The sequence below is a fragment of the Rutidosis leptorrhynchoides genome, chromosome 4, assembly GCF_046630445.1.
Source record: "Rutidosis leptorrhynchoides isolate AG116_Rl617_1_P2 chromosome 4, CSIRO_AGI_Rlap_v1, whole genome shotgun sequence".
NCBI classification, from domain to species: domain Eukaryota; kingdom Viridiplantae; phylum Streptophyta; class Magnoliopsida; order Asterales; family Asteraceae; genus Rutidosis; species Rutidosis leptorrhynchoides.
Genome location: NC_092336.1, coordinates 632733340 through 632752140, shown reverse-complemented (window position 1 = coordinate 632752140; position 18801 = coordinate 632733340). Strand labels below are relative to the sequence as shown.

Sequence of the window (18801 nt, the reverse complement as noted above, 5' to 3'; positions counted from 1 at the left end):
TCTGGCCGACTCTAGACAAGATTTCATCAATCATGTCTCCGGGTAGGTCTCTTAAAATATTGGGTTGTCTATCCATTTTGTGTTTTTAAACTGTAAAATAGACAAGAGTTAGATTCATAAAAAAATACTTATTAATACAAGCAATTTTTACATATATCATAAAGCATAAGAACACTATATTACATATATTACACCACACGAATACAACTATCTTATTCCGACTCGCTCGTTTCTTCTTCTTCGGTTTTGGTTCGTTTTGCCAAGTTTCTAGGGATATATGATGTTCCCCTAATACGAGCCGTCGTTTTCCACATTGGTTTAGAAAAACCTGGTGGTTTAGAGGTTCCCGGGTCATTGTTACAACTTAAGGACTTCGGGGGTTGACGATACATATAAAGTTCATCGGGGTTGGAATTAGATTTCTCTATTTTTATGCCCTTTCCCTTATTATTTTCTTTTGCCTTTTTAAATTCAGTTGGGGTAATTTCTATAACATCATCGGAATTCTCGTCGGAATCCGATTCATCGGAGAATTGGTAATCCTCCCAATATTTTGCTTCCTTGGCGGAAACACCATTGACCATAATTAACCTTGGTCGGTTGGTTGAGGATTTTCTTTTACTTAACCGTTTTATTATTTCCCCCACCGGTTCTACTTCTTCATCCGGTTCCGATTCTTCTTCCGGTTCCGATTCTTCTTCCGGTTCCGACTCTTCTTCCGGTTCCTCTTCGGGAACTTGTGAATCAGTCCACGAATCATTCCAATTTACATTTGACTCTTCATTATTATTAGGTGAGTCAATGGGACTTGTTCTAGAGGTAGACATCTATCACATAATATCAAACGCGTTAAGAGATTAATATATCACATAATATTCAAATGTTAAAAATATATAGTTTCCAACAAAATTTGTTAAGCAATCATTTTTCAAGTAAACACGGTCGAAGTCCAGACTCACTAATGCATCCTAACAAACTCGATAAGACACACTAATGCAAAATTCTGGTTCTCTAAGACCAACGCTCTGATACCAACTGAAATGTCCCGTTCTTATTGATTAAAAACGTTCCATATTAATTGATTACGTTGCGAGGTTTTGACCTCTATATGAGACGTTTTTCAAAGACTGCATTCATTTTTAAAACAAACCATAACCTTTATTTCATAGATAAAGGTTTTAAAAAGCTTTACGTAGATTATCAAATAATGATAATCTAAAATATCCTGTTTACACACGACCATTACATAATGGTTTACAATACAAATATGTTACAACAAAATAAGTTTCTTGAATGCAGTTTTTACACAATATCATACAAGCATGGACTCCAAATCTCGTCCTTATTTAAGTATGCGATAGCGGAAGCTCTTAATAATCACCTGAGAATAAACATGCTTAAAACGTCAACAAAAATGTTGGTGAGTTATAGGTTTAACCTATATATATCAAATCATAATAATAGACCACAAGATTTCATATTTCAATACACATCCCATACATAGAGATAAAAATCATTCATATGGTGAACACCTGGTAACCGACATTAACAAGATGCATATATAAGAATATCCCCATCATTCCGGGACACCCTTCGGATATGATATAAATTTCGAAGTACTAAAGCATCCGGTACTTTGGATGGGGCTTGTTGGGCCCGATAGATCTATCTTTAGGATTCGCGTCAATTAGGGTGTCTGTTCCCTAATTCTTAGATTACCAGACTTAATAAAAAGGGGCATATTCGATTTCGATAATTCAACCATAGAATGTAGTTTCACGTACTTGTGTCTATTTTGTAAATCATTTATAAAACCTGCATGTATTCTCATCCCAAAAATATTAGATTTTAAAAGTGGGACTATAACTCACTTTCACAGATTTTTACTTCGTCGGGAAGTAAGACTTGGCCACTGGTTGATTCACGAACCTATAACAATATATACATATATATCAAAGTATGTTCAAAATATATTTACAACACTTTTAATATATTTTGATGTTTTAAGTTTATTAAGTCAGCTGTCCTCGTTAGTAATCTACAACTAGTTGTCCACAGTTAGATGTACAGAAATAAATCGATAAATATTATCTTGAATCAATCCACGACCCAGTGTATACGTATCTCAGTATTGATCACAACTCAAACTATATATATTTTGGAATCAACCTCAACCCTGTATAGCTAACTCCAACATTCACATATAGAGTGTCTATGGTTGTTCCGAAATATATATAGATGTGTCGACATGATAGGTCGAAACATTGTATACGTGTCTATGGTATCTCAAGATTACATAATATACAATACAAGTTGATTAAGTTATGGTTGGAATAGATTTGTTACCAATTTTCACGTAGCTAAAATGAGAAAAATTATCCAATCTTGTTTTACCCATAACTTCTTCATTTTAAATCCGTTTTGAGTGAATCAAATTGCTATGGTTTCATATTAAACTCTATTTTATGAATTCTAACAGAAAATTATAGGTTTATAGTCGGAAAAATAAGTTACAAGTCATTTTTGTAAAGGTAGTCATTTCATTCGAAAGAACGACGTCTAGATGACCATTTTAGAAAACATACTTCCACTTTGAGTTTAACCATAATTTTTGGATATAGTTTCATGTTCATAATAAAAATCATTTTCTCAGAATAATAACTTTTAAATCAAGGTTTATCATAGTTTTTAATTAACTAACCCAAAACAGCCCGCGGTGTTACTACGACGGCGTAAATCTGGTTTTACGGTGTTTTTCGTGTTTTCAGGTTTTAAATCATTAAGTTAGCATATAATATAGATATAGAACATGTGTTTAGTTGATTTTAAAAGTCAAGTTAGAAGGATTAACTTTTTTTTGCGAACAAGTTTAGAATTAACTAAACTATGTTCTAGTGATTACAAGTTTAAACCTTCGAATAAGATAGCTTTATATGTATGAATCGAATGATGTTATGAACATCATTACTACCTTAAGTTCCTTGGATAAACCTACTGGAAAAGAGAAAAATGGATCTAGCTTCAATGGATCCTTGGATGGCTCGAAGTTCTTGAAGCAAAATCATGACACGAAAACAAGTTCAAGTAAGATCATCACTTGAAATAAGATTGTTATAGTTATAGAAATTGAACCAAAGTTTGAATATGATTATTACCTTGTATTAGAATGATAACCTACTGTAAGAAACAAAGATTTCTTGAGGTTGGATGATCACCTTACAAGATTGGAAGTGAGCTAGCAAACTTGAAAGTATTCTTGATTTTATGTAACTAGAACTTGTAAAATATATGAAGAACACTTAGAACTTGAAGATAGAACTTGAGAGAGATCAATTAGATGAAGAAAATTGAAGAATGAAAGTGTTTGTAGGTGTTTTTGGTCGTTGGTGTATGGATTAGATATAAAGGATATGTAATTTTGTTTTCATGTAAATAAGTCATGAATGATTACTCATATTTTTGTAATTTTATGAGATATTTCATGCTAGTTGCCAAATGATGGTTCCCACATGTGTTAGGTGACTCACATGGGCTGCTAAGAGCTGATCATTGGAGTGTATATACCAATAGTACATACATCTAAAAGCTGTGTATTGTACGAGTACGAATACGGGTGCATACGAGTAGAATTGTTGATGAAACTGAACGAGGATGTAATTGTAAGCATTTTTGTTAAGTAGAAGTATTTTGATAAGTGTCTTGAAGTCTTTCAAAAGTGTATGAATACATATTAAAACACTACATGTATATACATTTTAACTGAGTCGTTAAGTCATCGTTAGTCGTTACATGTAAATGTTGTTTTGAAACCTTTAGGTTAATGATCTTGTTGAATGTTGTTAACCCATTGTTTATTATAACAAATGAGATGTTAAATTGTTATATTATCATGATATTATGATATATACTATATCTCAGTATGATGTATATACAGTTAAATGTCGTTACAACGATAATCGTTACATATATGTCTCGTTTCGAAATCATTAAGTTAGTAGTCTTATTTTTACATATGTATTTCATTGTTAATACACTTAATAATATATTTACTTATCATTTAACATAATTAACCAAGTGTATCAATATCTTAATATGATTCATATGTACCTAGTAAGACGTTGTTATAACGATAATCGTTATATATATCGTTTTCGAGTTTCTTAAATTAATAGTCTCATTTTTATGTATATAACTCATTGTTAAAATACCTAATGAGATACATACTTATAATAAAAACATGTTAACTATATATATAACCATATATATGTCATCGTATAGTTTTTACAAGTTTTAACGTTCGTGAATCACCGGTCAACTTGGGTGGTCATTTGTCTATATGACACATATTTCAATTAATCAAGTCTTAACAAGTTTGATTGCTTAACATGTTGGAAACATTTAATCATGTAAATATCAATCTCAATTAATATATATAAACATGGAAAAGTTCGGGTCACTACAGCGCCTACCGTACATAGACAAGTAGTTTAATGTTACCAAGCTAAGGGTATATTTCTGGTTTAAACCCACATAGAATTAGTTTTAGTACTTGTGCCTATTTCGTAAAACATTTATAAAACAGTGCATGTATTCTCAGCCCAAAAATATATATAAAAAGGGAATAATGAAACTCACCATACTGTATTTCGTAGTAAAAATACATATAACGTCATTTAACAAGTGCAAGGTTGGCCTCGGATTCACGAACCTATATTAATTATATATATTTATATGTTGGTCAATATTTGTCTAACAATTTTTGATCAAGTCATAGTGTACCACAATCCTAATGCTCGAGACTAATATGCAAAAGTCAATAAAAGTCAACTTGACCCAAAATAACTTCTAAAATTTATACGTGTTTATTATATAACTTAACTATAGTCGTTTTATATATTTAAATATATTTATTAGATTTTATAATAATAAAAGTCATTTATTAATAAAAATTTATATTAACGTTTATATATGATAAAATATACTTTTATATATCTTAAGTAGTAAAATTTATAAAGTTCACTTAATATCTTAAAACTATAGTGGTAAGTATTATTAATGTAATTATATTACGCGTGGTGAAAAATATCTTTGTATCCCCTATTTATTTGATAAAATAATATTGATCATAATAATAATAAGTAAAAGTTGTATTATTTTGTAATAATAATTATTATTATTCTATAAAAAAATAACAATATTTATATTTACTAAAAAAGTTATTATGATAAAATGATAATACTAACATAATAGTAATAATGATATTTTATAATAAAATGATATTTCTATTAAAATAATAACGACGATAGTAATAATAATCATTTTAACAATAATACTAAAATTCAGTTGACTATAACTTCAAATCCGTTCATCGAAACCATTCGATATCTAAATGAAAAGTTCTTAATTTTTCGCTAGCTTTCCAATGACATGCATATCATATACCCTATCTCAGTAGCATATGTATCTAATTCAGGATTCAACAAACCTATCTAAGGACAATATCGAATGTACAAGCATGCATAATCCTATATACTCGAGCACTAGTCATGGATACACTATTGATATATAAAAGTTAAGTTATGAGTGCTCACGTATCAATATTGAGATTCAATATTGCAGGAAAGTACGTAGACGCAACGGAGATGATAAACACTAGATTGACCTCACGAGCATACCCATGAACCATACCCATCACTTCCATAGCTATAACCCATAATTTCCTTAGCTTCGACTCATTCAAAAAACTATTTTGAAATCACTCGGACATCACTCCGTCGTAATATTTTATGTATACTAATAATATCTTGAAATAATACAGAGCAAATATATATATATATATATATATATATATATATATATATATATATATATATATATATATATAAATCGATTGAGAGAGTTTAGAGAAATATATTTTCAAGTTTCTATGAAATAATGAAACCTATTGAATTCTATTTATAATAGATTTTTGAATTATTAAAGTGAAATATTAAAGTATGAATTATTAAAGTGAATTATTAAAGTATGAATTATTAAAGTGAATTATTAAAGTATGAATTATTAAAGTTAAAGTAAAGTAAAAGTAAAGTAAAGGTAAAGTTAAAGTATAGTAAAAGTATAAAAACTATGTATGTATAATACGCGTATAAATATATATAATATTAATTTAAATCGTTATATATATTTAATGAAATAAAATATAAATATCGTTATATTTATTATACTGGTTAAGTAATGAGTTGTCAAAAGTGATTCTAGATATTTATAAAAGTTTAATAATAAAGTTTTTTTTAAACTGAAAACGTTTTTGTACGTTTGAAAATAGATTAATAGAATATTATGGAAACCAATTCTCCACTAGCTTTTGTCTAACTTTCGTAAATGACACTTTTTATTTTTATTTATAAATAGCTTTACAAATTATTCCGAATATCGTTAAGAGGAATAGATTTCTCAAATCATAGTGGACCTCTCAACAGAGACTTGTAATCATAATTCAATGTTTCTGATAATTCAATCATTTAATATATTTTTTTTAATTTCGTCGATAATCATATTGAAACAAATACGTTCATATAAAGCATTATACTTTTAAATACTTTGTTGACATTTTCAATTTATAACATATACACATATACATACATATTCATATATGTTCATTTAATGGTTCGTGAATCATTGGAATTTGATCGAGGTTTAAATGAATGTATAAACATAGTTTAAAATCCTTGAGATTTAACTTAACAAACATTGCTTATCGTGTCAGAATAATATAAAGATAAAGTTTAAATTTAGTCGGAAATTTCCGGGTCGTCACAGTTAGTCAATTTTAAAGTCCATTTTAGACATTAAAATAGACCTTGGTGCAAGGACACGAACACCCTGTTCTTTTATCATTCGCGAATTAAATGTGTAAACGAATATTTCACTTACCATATATTTGGAAACAACACATTTTTCATGATAAGTGTACGGAAAGAACTTATTTTTTTTTTTTTTAACATAAATATATGACATATCATGTATTCATATATACGTATAGAGAAACATAACAAGAAAGTATACTCACCATGTCTAACTTGTATCATAAAATAGGTTTCAACTATAAATACGCTATATATTTTCACATTACCATATTATTTATTACACACAACTTATGAATAGTACCGAGGGCATTTTCGGTTTTCCACCTTTTTACCCTAAAAAAAAGGCCCCCACACTTTGTTCAAAAATTAAAATCGACCCCCAAACAGGGGGTAAAGTGTCAAACCAATATTTTCATAAAAAATCTTAGATAAATTCCACTCAAATATTCAACGGGTCATATCTTCTCGCCCGCAACGAGTTAAATTTTTCCGACACCATCGTTAAGCTCGAAATAACTTTACGAACACAATGTCACTAACTATACGCAAAACGGAAGCTTTTTAAAAAACACTAAATATTTGAGTCCACCTTTCATACACTTTGATTTTTTCCTCACGGGCTCCGTAACTATTTTCATCTATTAACAACATATACGTATGGGTCTTATTATTTTTTTTTAAAATTATTTAGTAATTTTTTTGATATTACTCAGTAAATATTTCATTTTATAAATCATACGGAGTCTTAATATAAGCAAACGAGTTAATTGCGTTAAATTTTAAAAAGTCAACAACTCCATAGCAAAATGCGGAAATACACATATATTGTTAATTTAAGATAACATCTAAATCTTTGACGGGTTATACCTTTTCGTTCGACTCGAGTTGCGATTCAACGACATCATCGTTAGCGACGAAATAATTTTGCAAAATAAACGCAATAAAATACATTGGAAACCGAACCCTGACGCGAAGCGAGGGTTAAAAAACTAGTTTGTTCTAATGTAGACTATATACTAAATAAAATACAAGCATAGACTATATAATTTCAAAAAATATATACATTATTTATTAGTATCTTATTTATCGAGCTCGAACAAGCTCGCGAACCTAAACGAACTTTTCGATTAATATACATTATTTATTATCCTTTCATAATATACTGTATATTTTATAATTATTATATAATATCTATTAAATTAAATTTTATTAGATAATTACACTATATAATAAGTAAATTGTATTATTAATGGCTAAAGAATTTTCATTCAATAAATAAAATAAACATAAAATATTATTTTTATTGAATTAATGAGTCAAATCCGAGTCGAGCTTGAGCTTGATTAAATTCTAATGAGTCGGGCTCGAGCATGGTACGTTAAGCTCTAAACTATCCGAACTCAATCTCGAACTCGGTGAATTTAAATGAGTCGAGTTCGAGCCTACTCGGCTCGTTTACAATATATACTTATATTGTAGGAGTGTGATCAATTTATTTTTATTATGAAATTAAGTGGCGGAAATTATGACCGTCCTTTACTTTATTTGAAAAAGTATGGGAAAGTAATATCTATATCTATGTTTAAACATATATAGATAAATAGATATCTACGACCCAAATATTTTAGTGTAAGAATAACGTTTTGCTTAAAAACTGAAAAAAAAAGTTGATGAAAAAGAACAGAGAGAAAGCCCGCCATAAATGCTAAGCTCAACCACTAGACCCAAAATGTAAATGCAGCTATACATACAACACACTGTAAGTAAGTAAGTACGGTTCTATAATAAGCTTCTTTTTCCTGTGACCTTATTATTATTATAATTATATCATCCTGATAAGGTTTCGCCTCAAATCTAGGGTTTTATTATACTTCAATGTGGAATTATTCTGAAAATTTGTCGGCCAGATCGTCGTCATTTCGTGAAGACGGTGATGACGAAGAGGCGTTACGATGGGCGGCGATTGAGAGATTGCCGACGTATAATCGAGTCCGTAAAGGTGTATTTACGAGTATGATTGGTGATTCGAAGGAAGTAGTTGATGTTAATAAGCTTGAAATTGAGGAGCTGAAAGTTGTGTTAGATCGGTTGTTGAATTCTGCCGATGATGATTGGAAGCGGTTTTTCGATCGAATGCGACGTCGTTTTGATGCGTAATTCTCATTTTTGTATTTTATGTTATTATTACTTATTTAACGGCTTTATTTTTTTGATTTAGGGCATATATGTCAATTATCAGGAACGCATAAGTGCAAATTGCTCCGTATTAATTAAAATATAATTGTACTTATTAAATAATAATTCTTGTTTACAATTTACAATCTATTATGGTTATTGATTTTGATTAAAATTATTTATAATTTTTGAAATATTAACTTGTACCAATTTAATGAAAATTGTAACATGTACACCGTGTTTATCTTTAGATATATTTTATTAGTTAATTGGATTAATTGGATAGTGTTGAGATTGTTTATCTGAAGTTAAGTAACTGAAAATTATTATTTTTATAATTATTATTTTAATTAACAATGACAAAAGTTCAGATCTAAGACTTGCTAAAGCTTTAGTATGTGTTTATTTGAACTAATAAAAGTAATGGCGTTACTAAATAAATGTATGTTGCAAATGGTAAGGTCATTGTCATATATATAAATCAATCATATTCATTTGCTTTAATTTTTATTTTATTTTATAATATTTCAAGATAGAATCTAAGAACCATTTCTTCCTTTGTACACATTTTTAATATAAGTTTCGTACTTAAAATTGCAGGGTGGATTTGGAATTTCCAAAGATTGAAGTCAGATTTCAGAATTTGAAAGTAGAAACATTTTTTCATGTTGGTAGTAGAGCATTGCCAACCATTACCAATTTCATTGTTAACATGACTGAGGTACCTAATTTGCAGGATAAATAAATCATATTCTACAATCTATTTTGTTTCAAAAAATTCATATATTCATCAAGCAATAAAGCCCTTTAGTATTAGTATTCTTATTGGTTACTGTTATCAAAAATCGAATAGGCTTTCTTAAGACAATTAAGGATTTACAAGGGGAAGCGGAGAAAACTGACAATTTTGGATGATGTTAGTGGGATAATTAGGCCTTCAAGGTACAACATCTTTGCAACACATTGTTTTAGCAGTGAAACCAATTATTTATATAGTTAATATATACGATTACGGTTATATGCAGGATGACGCTGCTTCTTGGTCCTCCGAGTTCTGGAAAGACAACTCTGTTGTTGGCCTTGGCAGGCCGTCTTGACCCGCAGTTGCAGGTATGCAAACTTGTCTGTAATAATGTATTACTCGAATCATAGTTATGTTTATTCGTAAAACCTTACTTTAATGATTTTAAAGACGTCAGGAAATATCACTTACAATGGGCATGGTCTGAAGGAGTTTGTTCCTCAGAGAACATCAGCTTATGTTAGTCAACAAGATTGGCATATTGCAGAGATGACTGTTAAGGAAACTCTTGATTTATCTGCACGTTGTCAAGGTGTTGGATTTAAATACGGTAAGCTCTTGATGATTCTGCTTGTTTAGTATGTTATGTGCGTATGCGCTTTAGCGTTTTCTGGGTTCAAGAAGGATAAAATGATTGGTTCTCCTTGTAGATATGCTTATGGAACTTGCAAGAAGAGAAAAAATTGCTGGAATTAGGCCTGATGAAGATCTGGATATTTTTATGAAGGTACGAGATCATGAATATCCGGTCTATCCCTTTTACGGAAGTCAAATTGATGAGTTTTTTGCCCTTCATTATTTGGTTTAACAAATCGATATTTTTTTAGGCGTTAGCTTTAGGGGGACATGAGACATCTCTTGTGGTGGAGTATATTTTAAAGGTATCGGCTGACTATCTATTTATTTTATATAACTAAAGAAAAGATGAATTTGACAAAGATTTTTGGCTTGAATCTTTGATTATTTTTCTGAAATAAAAATTTTATTTTGACAAAGATTTTAGGCTTGGATACATGTGAAAATACCATGGTTGGAGATGAAATGCTTAGGGGCATCTCCGGGGGCCAAAAGAAACGGCTTACGACAGGTACAATTATAACAACCTTTTGATCATTATTTATCAGACGTCACGATGTTGAAAATTGTATGTGATTTGTAATCGACCTAACCGTGTAGTGTAACATGGTAGGTGAACTATTGGTGGGTCCATCTAGAGTTCTTCTCATGGATGAAATATCGAATGGCCTTGATAGTTCAACCACATATCAAATAATAAAGTATCTTAGGCATTCGACCCACGCACTTGATGGGACCACAATGATTTCTCTTCTTCAACCTGCTCCAGAGACGTACGATTTGTTTGATGATATAATTCTCATATGTGAAGGTCATATTGTATATCAAGGTCCACGAAGTGCCGCTCTTGATTTCTTCGCATATATGGGGTTTCACTGCCCGAAAAGAAAGAACGTTGCAGACTTCCTTCAAGAAGTAAGTTGTTACATGATTATAACATGAACGACTTAACATAGTTTTATTCATTAACATAGCTTACATGATGCAGGTTGTTTCTGAAAAGGATCAAGAACAATATTGGTCTGTTCCAGATCGATCTTACCGTTACATATCTGTCAAAAAGTTTGCAGAAGCATTTCGTTCATACCGAGTTGGAAAAAACCTAGTCGAGGAACTAAACATTCCATTTGATAAGCAGTACAATCATCCTGCAGCCTTATCCACTTCTCGTTACGGTGTCAAGATAGGAGAACTTCTTAGAACAAGCTTTAATTGGCAATTGCTTCTGATGCAACGAAACTCGTTTATCTACGTTTTTAAATTCATTCAGGTAATATCAAACTTTTATCTGAAAGTGTAGTAAACTAATTCTAAATTTCTATTATACGTATTCAATTGCAAAACTTCCTGTTTTATGTTTTAAAGTTTCATTTACTGCTATTTTATGTAGTCAGTCAAGTGCTACTTTATTCAAACCGGTGGCGTGTCATATAAGTTTCCATGGCAGGTGCCATTTCATAAAAACCGGTGCCATGTCATCAATTTCGGTGTCATGTTAGCAGTTTACAAGCTAAATACATACAATAAAAACTTTACAAGTCATCTCATCAGCCTACATAACTCACATTTGTGATATTGGGTATTATTCTTGTAAAAAAACTTTAGAAGTTGCATGCACTTTACATCCAACAGAACTGGAGATAAAGTTCAATACATTTTCAAATGCTTAACCCTTAAACTTACATTATCTATTGAACGTACGTTAATCCTAAGTACCATATGCTATTTTCCAGCTTCTGATGGTTGCAGTTATCACAATGAGTGTCTTCTTTCGGAGTACTTTACATCATAGAACGGTTGATGATGGAGGCTTATATCTCGGGGAACTCTATTTTTCTATGGTTATTCTTCTTTTTAACGGTTTCACAGAAGTTTCGTTGTTAGTTGCCAAGCTTCCGGTGATCTACAAGCATAGAGACTTGCATTTCTATCCTCCTTGGGTTTATACACTTCCATCTTGGGTTTTAAGTATCCCAACTTCACTCATTGAGTCGGGTATCTGGGTGGTAGTTTCGTACTATGTTGTTGGGCTCGATCCAAATATTATCAGGTACATTTATATACTGCATGATGCTTCACATAAACAGGTTTTAAAAGGTTGTTTTTATAAATCTCCAGGTTCTTAAAGCAGTTTCTACTATTTTTCTTCCTGCACCAAATGTCTATTAGTCTGTTTCGGTTAATGGGAGCATTGGGCCGTAATATGATTGTGGCTAATACCTTTGGATCTTTCGCAATGCTGATTGTCATGGCTCTTGGTGGATATGTAATTTCACGAGGTAAAATATAAATTCAATTTTTCTTGTGATGTCAATATTGATTGATGTTCATCATATATTATTCTAAAACTTAATTCCCCTTCCGGCCTTATTACAGATAGTATACCGAAATGGTGGATTTGGGGATTTTGGATTTCTCCTTTGATGTATGCTCAAAATGCAGCATCCGTGAATGAGTTTCTTGGGCACTCGTGGAATAAAGTAATCATCTTTCTTCATAACATACAATTAACTTATTCAGACGCTTAAAACTGTGCATTGAATATTAAATAAGTTAACATGTTTTCATCTGGGATAATTTCCGTACTTTATACTTTAAATTATGTTTTATGCAGAGAGACAACCAATCAACAGCAACTTTAGGCGAGAGGTTGCTAAAAACACGCAGTATTTTCCCTCAGACGTATTGGTATTGGATTGGTCTTGGTGCCTTGCTTGGATATACTATTTTGTTCAATGCTCTTTTCACCTTCTTCCTATCTTACCTTAATCGTAAGCTTATTTCTTCTTTCTATATGACAATCACTTCTTGATTTACAATAGTTTTGATAACTTCTGCTCTTTTAGCGTTGGGAAAGAGTCACGCTGTTGTTTCAGAAGAAAGTAAGGGCAAAGATGGAAAAAAGAATGCTGAAAGTGTTGTCATTCAGCTCAGAGAGTTTTTGGAGCATTCAGGCTCTTTCACTGGTAAGCAACCAAGCATTGCATTATGATAGAGGTGGCAAAATGGGTTGGCCGGGGTGGGTTTGGTAACTTTCCAAAGTGAGTAATTGTTTGTACTATCTGAAGTGGGCCGGGTTGATCATAAACACTTCCTGTCTTTTATTTTGTAAAAAATATTAACATCAAATAAGATTACGAGAGCACTTTTCTTTAAAAGATAACCTAGTTTTTAATATAGAATGGTATTAGAGGTTTTGTGGATTAAAAGTACACTCGGATGGCACTCAACCCATTTGACCCAATTCAACCTAATTCCTGATTATCTATATATTTTATATTCTATTCTACCCGTTTGACTCGCTAGAGCGTAAACAGAACCCAAATCAAGGCATGCATAATTATGAGTCGTAACTGCCACCTTTACTTCATAATGTGGGTCCTTCCTTTCTTTCTTTCACCGTCAAAATATAAGCTTCTAATCAAAACTGTGTATCATCATTCGCCAGGAAAGAATATCAATCAAAGAGGCATGGTTCTACCATTTCAGCCACTGTCCATGGCATTCAGTAATATCAATTACTATGTTGATATCCCTTTGGTATGTAAATTTCTGTGTTGTTTTTCAATGACTTCTTTTAATAACACTAGATAACATGGTCTGATTATATAATCAGGAACTGAAGCAACAAGGGGTTGCAGAAGATAGATTGCAGTTGCTGGTAAATGTTACTGGTGCATTCAGACCTGGTGTGCTTACTGCGTTAGTCGGGGTCAGTGGTGCTGGTAAGACAACCTTAATGGATGTTTTAGCTGGACGAAAAACGGGTGGAGTAATAGAAGGAAGTATTCATATTTCTGGATATCCAAAATCACAAGAAACATTTGCTAGAATATCTGGTTACTGTGAGCAGAACGACATTCATTCGCCTTGTTTGACTGTTCTAGAATCACTTCTCTTTTCAGCCTGGCTTCGTTTACCATCAGATGTCGATTATAAAACACAAAAGGTATAAGCTTTATACTTCATGTATGCAGATTCATCATGTAAAATGTGTGTCGTTTTATACAAATTGGCTTCATGAAAACATACCATTTTATAAATCAGTTGAATATTATCATTCATTTTAACACGTAAATTTGTACTTGAAGTACTGAATTGAAACGTAAATTTGTAATTTGGGCCTTGTTGTTTGGTAGATTTTTGTTGATGAGGTGATGGAACTTGTTGAGCTCACTACACTGAAAGGTGCACTGGTTGGTCTGCCTGGTGTTGATGGCTTGTCAACCGAGCAAAGAAAACGTCTAACTATAGCTGTTGAGTTAGTTGCCAACCCGTCTATTGTATTCATGGACGAGCCCACATCCGGACTTGATGCAAGGTCTGCAGCTATAGTGATGAGGACAGTGAGGAACATCGTGAACACGGGAAGAACGATCGTTTGCACGATTCACCAACCCAGCATTGACATTTTCGAGGCCTTTGATGAGGTTGGTCCCACAAACTTCTCTCAGTTCAACAAAGATATCAGTGATGCATTTATTAATGGAAATTAGTTAATTGTGAAATGCAGCTCCTATTTATGAAGCGAGGAGGGCAACTCATTTATGCAGGTCCACTTGGCCCCAGATCATGCAAACTTGTCGAGTATTTTGAGGTTTGGTTTTCCTTATACATACAAATCTGAATCTCTAATGCTGCAAAACTAAAAAACGACAGCTCAAAGGAAAACTTGTGTATCTAAAGTATATTTGTTATTGCATAAAAAACCTCCTGGACCATGTTATCTAAACAATAAAACATGGTAATGATATAAAGTTTTGGATGAAAAGCGTATAAATTCAAACTGACCCACCATGATCCATCAGCTAATTTTGCCTCCTCTTATTGATGTGCGATTTCTTATTGGCTTTATGAACTTAACTCGGTTAGATAATGCTACGTAGGCAATCGAAGGAGTTCGGAAAATAAAAGCTGGACATAATCCTGCAACTTGGATGTTAGATGTCACTTCACCATTAGAAGAAACCCGATTAGGTGTAGACTTCGCCGAAGTCTATAGACAATCCAAATTATTTCGGTATGTTTTGTTTATCATTGTATGCTTTTCACATTGATAAATATATTTATGTTTTCCATGTATTATTAATGTCTCAGACGCAATAGAGATTTGGTTGAAAGGCTAAAAAAACCTAGAATTGATTCAAAAGAATTGCATTTTCCAACCAAGTACTCGCGATCGTACATGGATCAGTTTGCTACTTGTCTTTGGAAGCAGTACCTTTCCTATTGGCGAAATCCACAGTACACTGCAGTTCGGTTTTTCTACACCTCTATCATATCACTGATGCTTGGAACTATATGTTGGAAATTTGGTTCAAAAAGGTGTGTGCCAAGTGCTAAAAATATAATAATATATCATATCTCTATAGTTGATGCTCAAAATATGAGCGGGTTGGGTAGTGGGTCGAGAGAGGTGATCTTAACAGGCGGGTCTGATATCATACACGCCCCTGGGCACTTATTCATACGTATGCCATTTTGAGTTTATTAAAAGTTTATGAATAAAATAGGATTACCAAATAAATCATATAGATCACTTAACATACTTTTTTTATACATCTTACAAAGCGACTTCAGAGGTTATTTACATTTTGAATACACTTCAGATAAAACACACCCAAATCAACCCATTTATGACCGTTTAAAAAAAATCAACCCGTTTATTCATTGGTTTGAAATGACCACCTCTGCTTAATAGCCATGCTTCAGATTTTTTGTTTGTGTGTGTATGTGTGTATGTTGTGTGCGTGTATCTATGTGTGTGTGCGCGCGCGTCTGTATATAACTTCATATGTGTGTGTTATCTCCTGTGGTATATCCATATTCTCTCCTTGTGGGTCTCATTTATTAAATTCCTTTTAAATTGTTAGGGAGAGTCAGCAGGATTTGTTTAACGCCATGGGATCAATGTACGTAGCAGTATTGTTTATAGGAATTACGAATGCCACCGCAGTCCAACCTGTTGTTTCTGTTGAAAGATTTGTTTCATACAGAGAGAGGGCTGCTGGTATGTATTCGGCTCTACCTTTCGCCTTTGCTCAGGTGATATTTCCTCTACATTTTATTCGTCCAGTAAAAAACCGTGCTATATGTATATGTTATGTTCTTAATGTGCTAAATATACTTTGTGGTTGGTGTTTGTAGGGTGCAATTGAGTTTCCTTATGTGTTGGCACAAGCTCTTATCTACAGTACCATATTCTACTTGCTAGCTGCATTTGAATGGACTACTTGGAAATTTATATGGTACATATACTTTATGTACGTAACGATGCTATACTTCACATTCTATGGGATGATGACAACTGCTGTAACACCTAATCACAATGTCGCTGCCATTATTGCTGCTCCATTTTACATGCTATGGAACCTCTTCAGTGGATTTATGATCCCTCATAAGGTAATCAACCTCAAACTTGCTCTTTAGTTACCGAGTCACCATATTTTATTAATGTAGTTAGGTTTTAGTCGAAACTACATTGTTGGTTGAAAATTGCTCAAGTTGGGTTCATTCTACTCACACACTTGTACATTAGCCTGCCCTAAGGGCATATGTTAAGAGCATTATTACATTTAAGACTCTAATTCTAATAATTTTCCCTATTACATACTCCATCCTTGGCAGTTTAATTATTGCCAAACAAAAAATACAGAGTTTCAGTTTTAGAACTATCTATCATTGCTTTGTACTTTTGATGCAATTTACAGTTTCCTCCTTAATTTTTACCTAACTTTTTGTCTTATATACATATATATGAACTTTCACTTTGGAAGAAAAGAAATACCGGACAATAAATATGGGACAGAGGGAGTATTATTCTTCCAAATCTACCCTTTATCTTGTCACTTTTAACAACTCAAAATAAGGGGCAAATATGGAAAATTATGAAAAACATAATACCATATTACTATTATGAAAAACATAATACCATATTACTAGTATTACTACGGATTATTCTTGGGATTTAAATATCACATGTAATAATGGTCTTGTCATGTCCTCTTAGGCACACATTAAATAATAATTCCAAATTAAATTAACAATGCTAAGATCACAAATTTTATCTAATTAATTATTGAGACATACATTCTACTCAAATCCTTTGATTTTATGAATGTAAAGGTGAATTTGTTATAATATTGCAGAGAATCCCAATCTGGTGGAGATGGTACTATTGGGCTAACCCTATAGCATGGACTCTTTATGGTCTTGTGGTATCCCAGTATGGTGATTTGAATAACCCGGTGATGTTATCGGATGGTGTTACGACTTTGCCGATAAAAGTATTAGTCAACAATGTATTCGGTTACAGACGAGATTTCCTAGGTGTTGCGGTATTTATGGTGTTCGGCTTCTGTTTCTTGTTTGCAGTCATCTTTGCTTTTGCCATCAAATCATTCGTCTTCCAAAAGAGATAAAAATAAGGAAACTGAAAGTCTGTTTGTATGCATTACGTTTGTGTATCATTTAAAGGTACTATCAAAATACTGTAGAAAATACTTCAAATTAAGGTTATATAGAGAAAATGTTGTAGAGGGCATGTAACATGTTAAGATTTATTTACATTTTTTTTCTTTTGGTTGAATAATAGCGACTGATGCTGGGAAGAAGATTGTGTAGTTGTAAAAAACTTACAAATATCTAAGTGTATGCTCTATATATAATTATTATTTTTTATAAAAAGTTATGTAATGTAATATGTACTTGGTTCACATGCTTACTCAGTTACTCGTTACAAATATCTAAGTGTATGCTCTATGACTCGAAGCTGCATCCATTTTGGCAAAGACTTTCCACATGGTGGGCTTAGCTTCTAAGGCAACCAGTACCACTCAACTATCAGCTCATTAGTAATTTGGCTTTAATTTCAATAACTCTGTTAAACGGCTACTAAATTTTTTTTAATTATAAGCTTACAACACATTTCTAGCTACCAAGTATAATTCGCCAAAAATACCTACCAAATTAAATTACTTGTTTATTGATGTTGTACTTTGATTGCCAAAAATGCACAATGTTATGGCTACGAGTGCGACATACAGATGTGAATAAATCTTGTAGTACAGGAACAAATACGTAGCAGAGGTATCATATATCATGTAGAAAATTAAATAAAATGGTGATTTATGAAAAACTGACGTGACAATGATAATAACTAATGTGATTTCCATAGTTTACAGATGCTTTTTATATGAGCTGATAAATGGTTTTGGGTTTGATTTCATGGGCACTGGAAAAACATTGAACATTTGTAATGGCTTACGCCTTACGGGGATTCAAGCCTCACTCGAGGCAGTAAGATATCATTCGTGTTGGTTGTACGTAGTACAGTATGTGTGTTAGACTGTAGGCTTGTCTAAAAAAAATTATAATAATAAT

General features: G+C 32.1%; 1 protein-coding gene across 1 annotated transcript; it reads left to right on the top strand.

The window, feature by feature from the left end:
• Positions 1-8564: 8564 nt before the first annotated feature.
• LOC139904250 (ABC transporter G family member 32) lies at positions 8565-18069 on the top strand. Its single transcript, XM_071886196.1, has 25 exons — positions 8565-8625; positions 8725-9019; positions 9642-9762; positions 9895-9983; positions 10067-10151; positions 10234-10393; positions 10494-10570; positions 10671-10724; positions 10840-10930; positions 11033-11334; positions 11408-11689; positions 12153-12469; positions 12538-12698; positions 12796-12899; positions 13034-13190; positions 13266-13385; positions 13868-13959; positions 14036-14368; positions 14559-14849; positions 14933-15016; positions 15306-15439; positions 15517-15744; positions 16293-16464; positions 16567-16821; positions 17568-18069. The coding sequence occupies exons 2-25, from the start codon at positions 8742-8744 to the stop codon at positions 17838-17840; spliced, it is 4260 nt and encodes a 1419-aa protein (XP_071742297.1). The 5' UTR covers positions 8565-8625; positions 8725-8741; the 3' UTR covers positions 17841-18069.
• Positions 18070-18801: the final 732 nt, after the last annotated feature.

What these genes read in the sequence shown, in the direction of transcription:
- LOC139904250 (XM_071886196.1), top strand. Translation starts at nt 8,742, where the DNA reads ATGTGGAATTATTCTGAAAATTTGTCGGCCAGATCGTCGTCATTTCGT. An exon ending in GTCTTGACCCGCAGTTGCAG is followed by an intron (nt 10,152 to 10,233) that starts GTATGCAAACTT and finishes ATGATTTTAAAG; the next exon opens with ACGTCAGGAAATATCACTTA. An exon ending in TTTTCGAGGCCTTTGATGAG is followed by an intron (nt 14,850 to 14,932) that starts GTTGGTCCCACA and finishes TGTGAAATGCAG; the next exon opens with CTCCTATTTATGAAGCGAGG.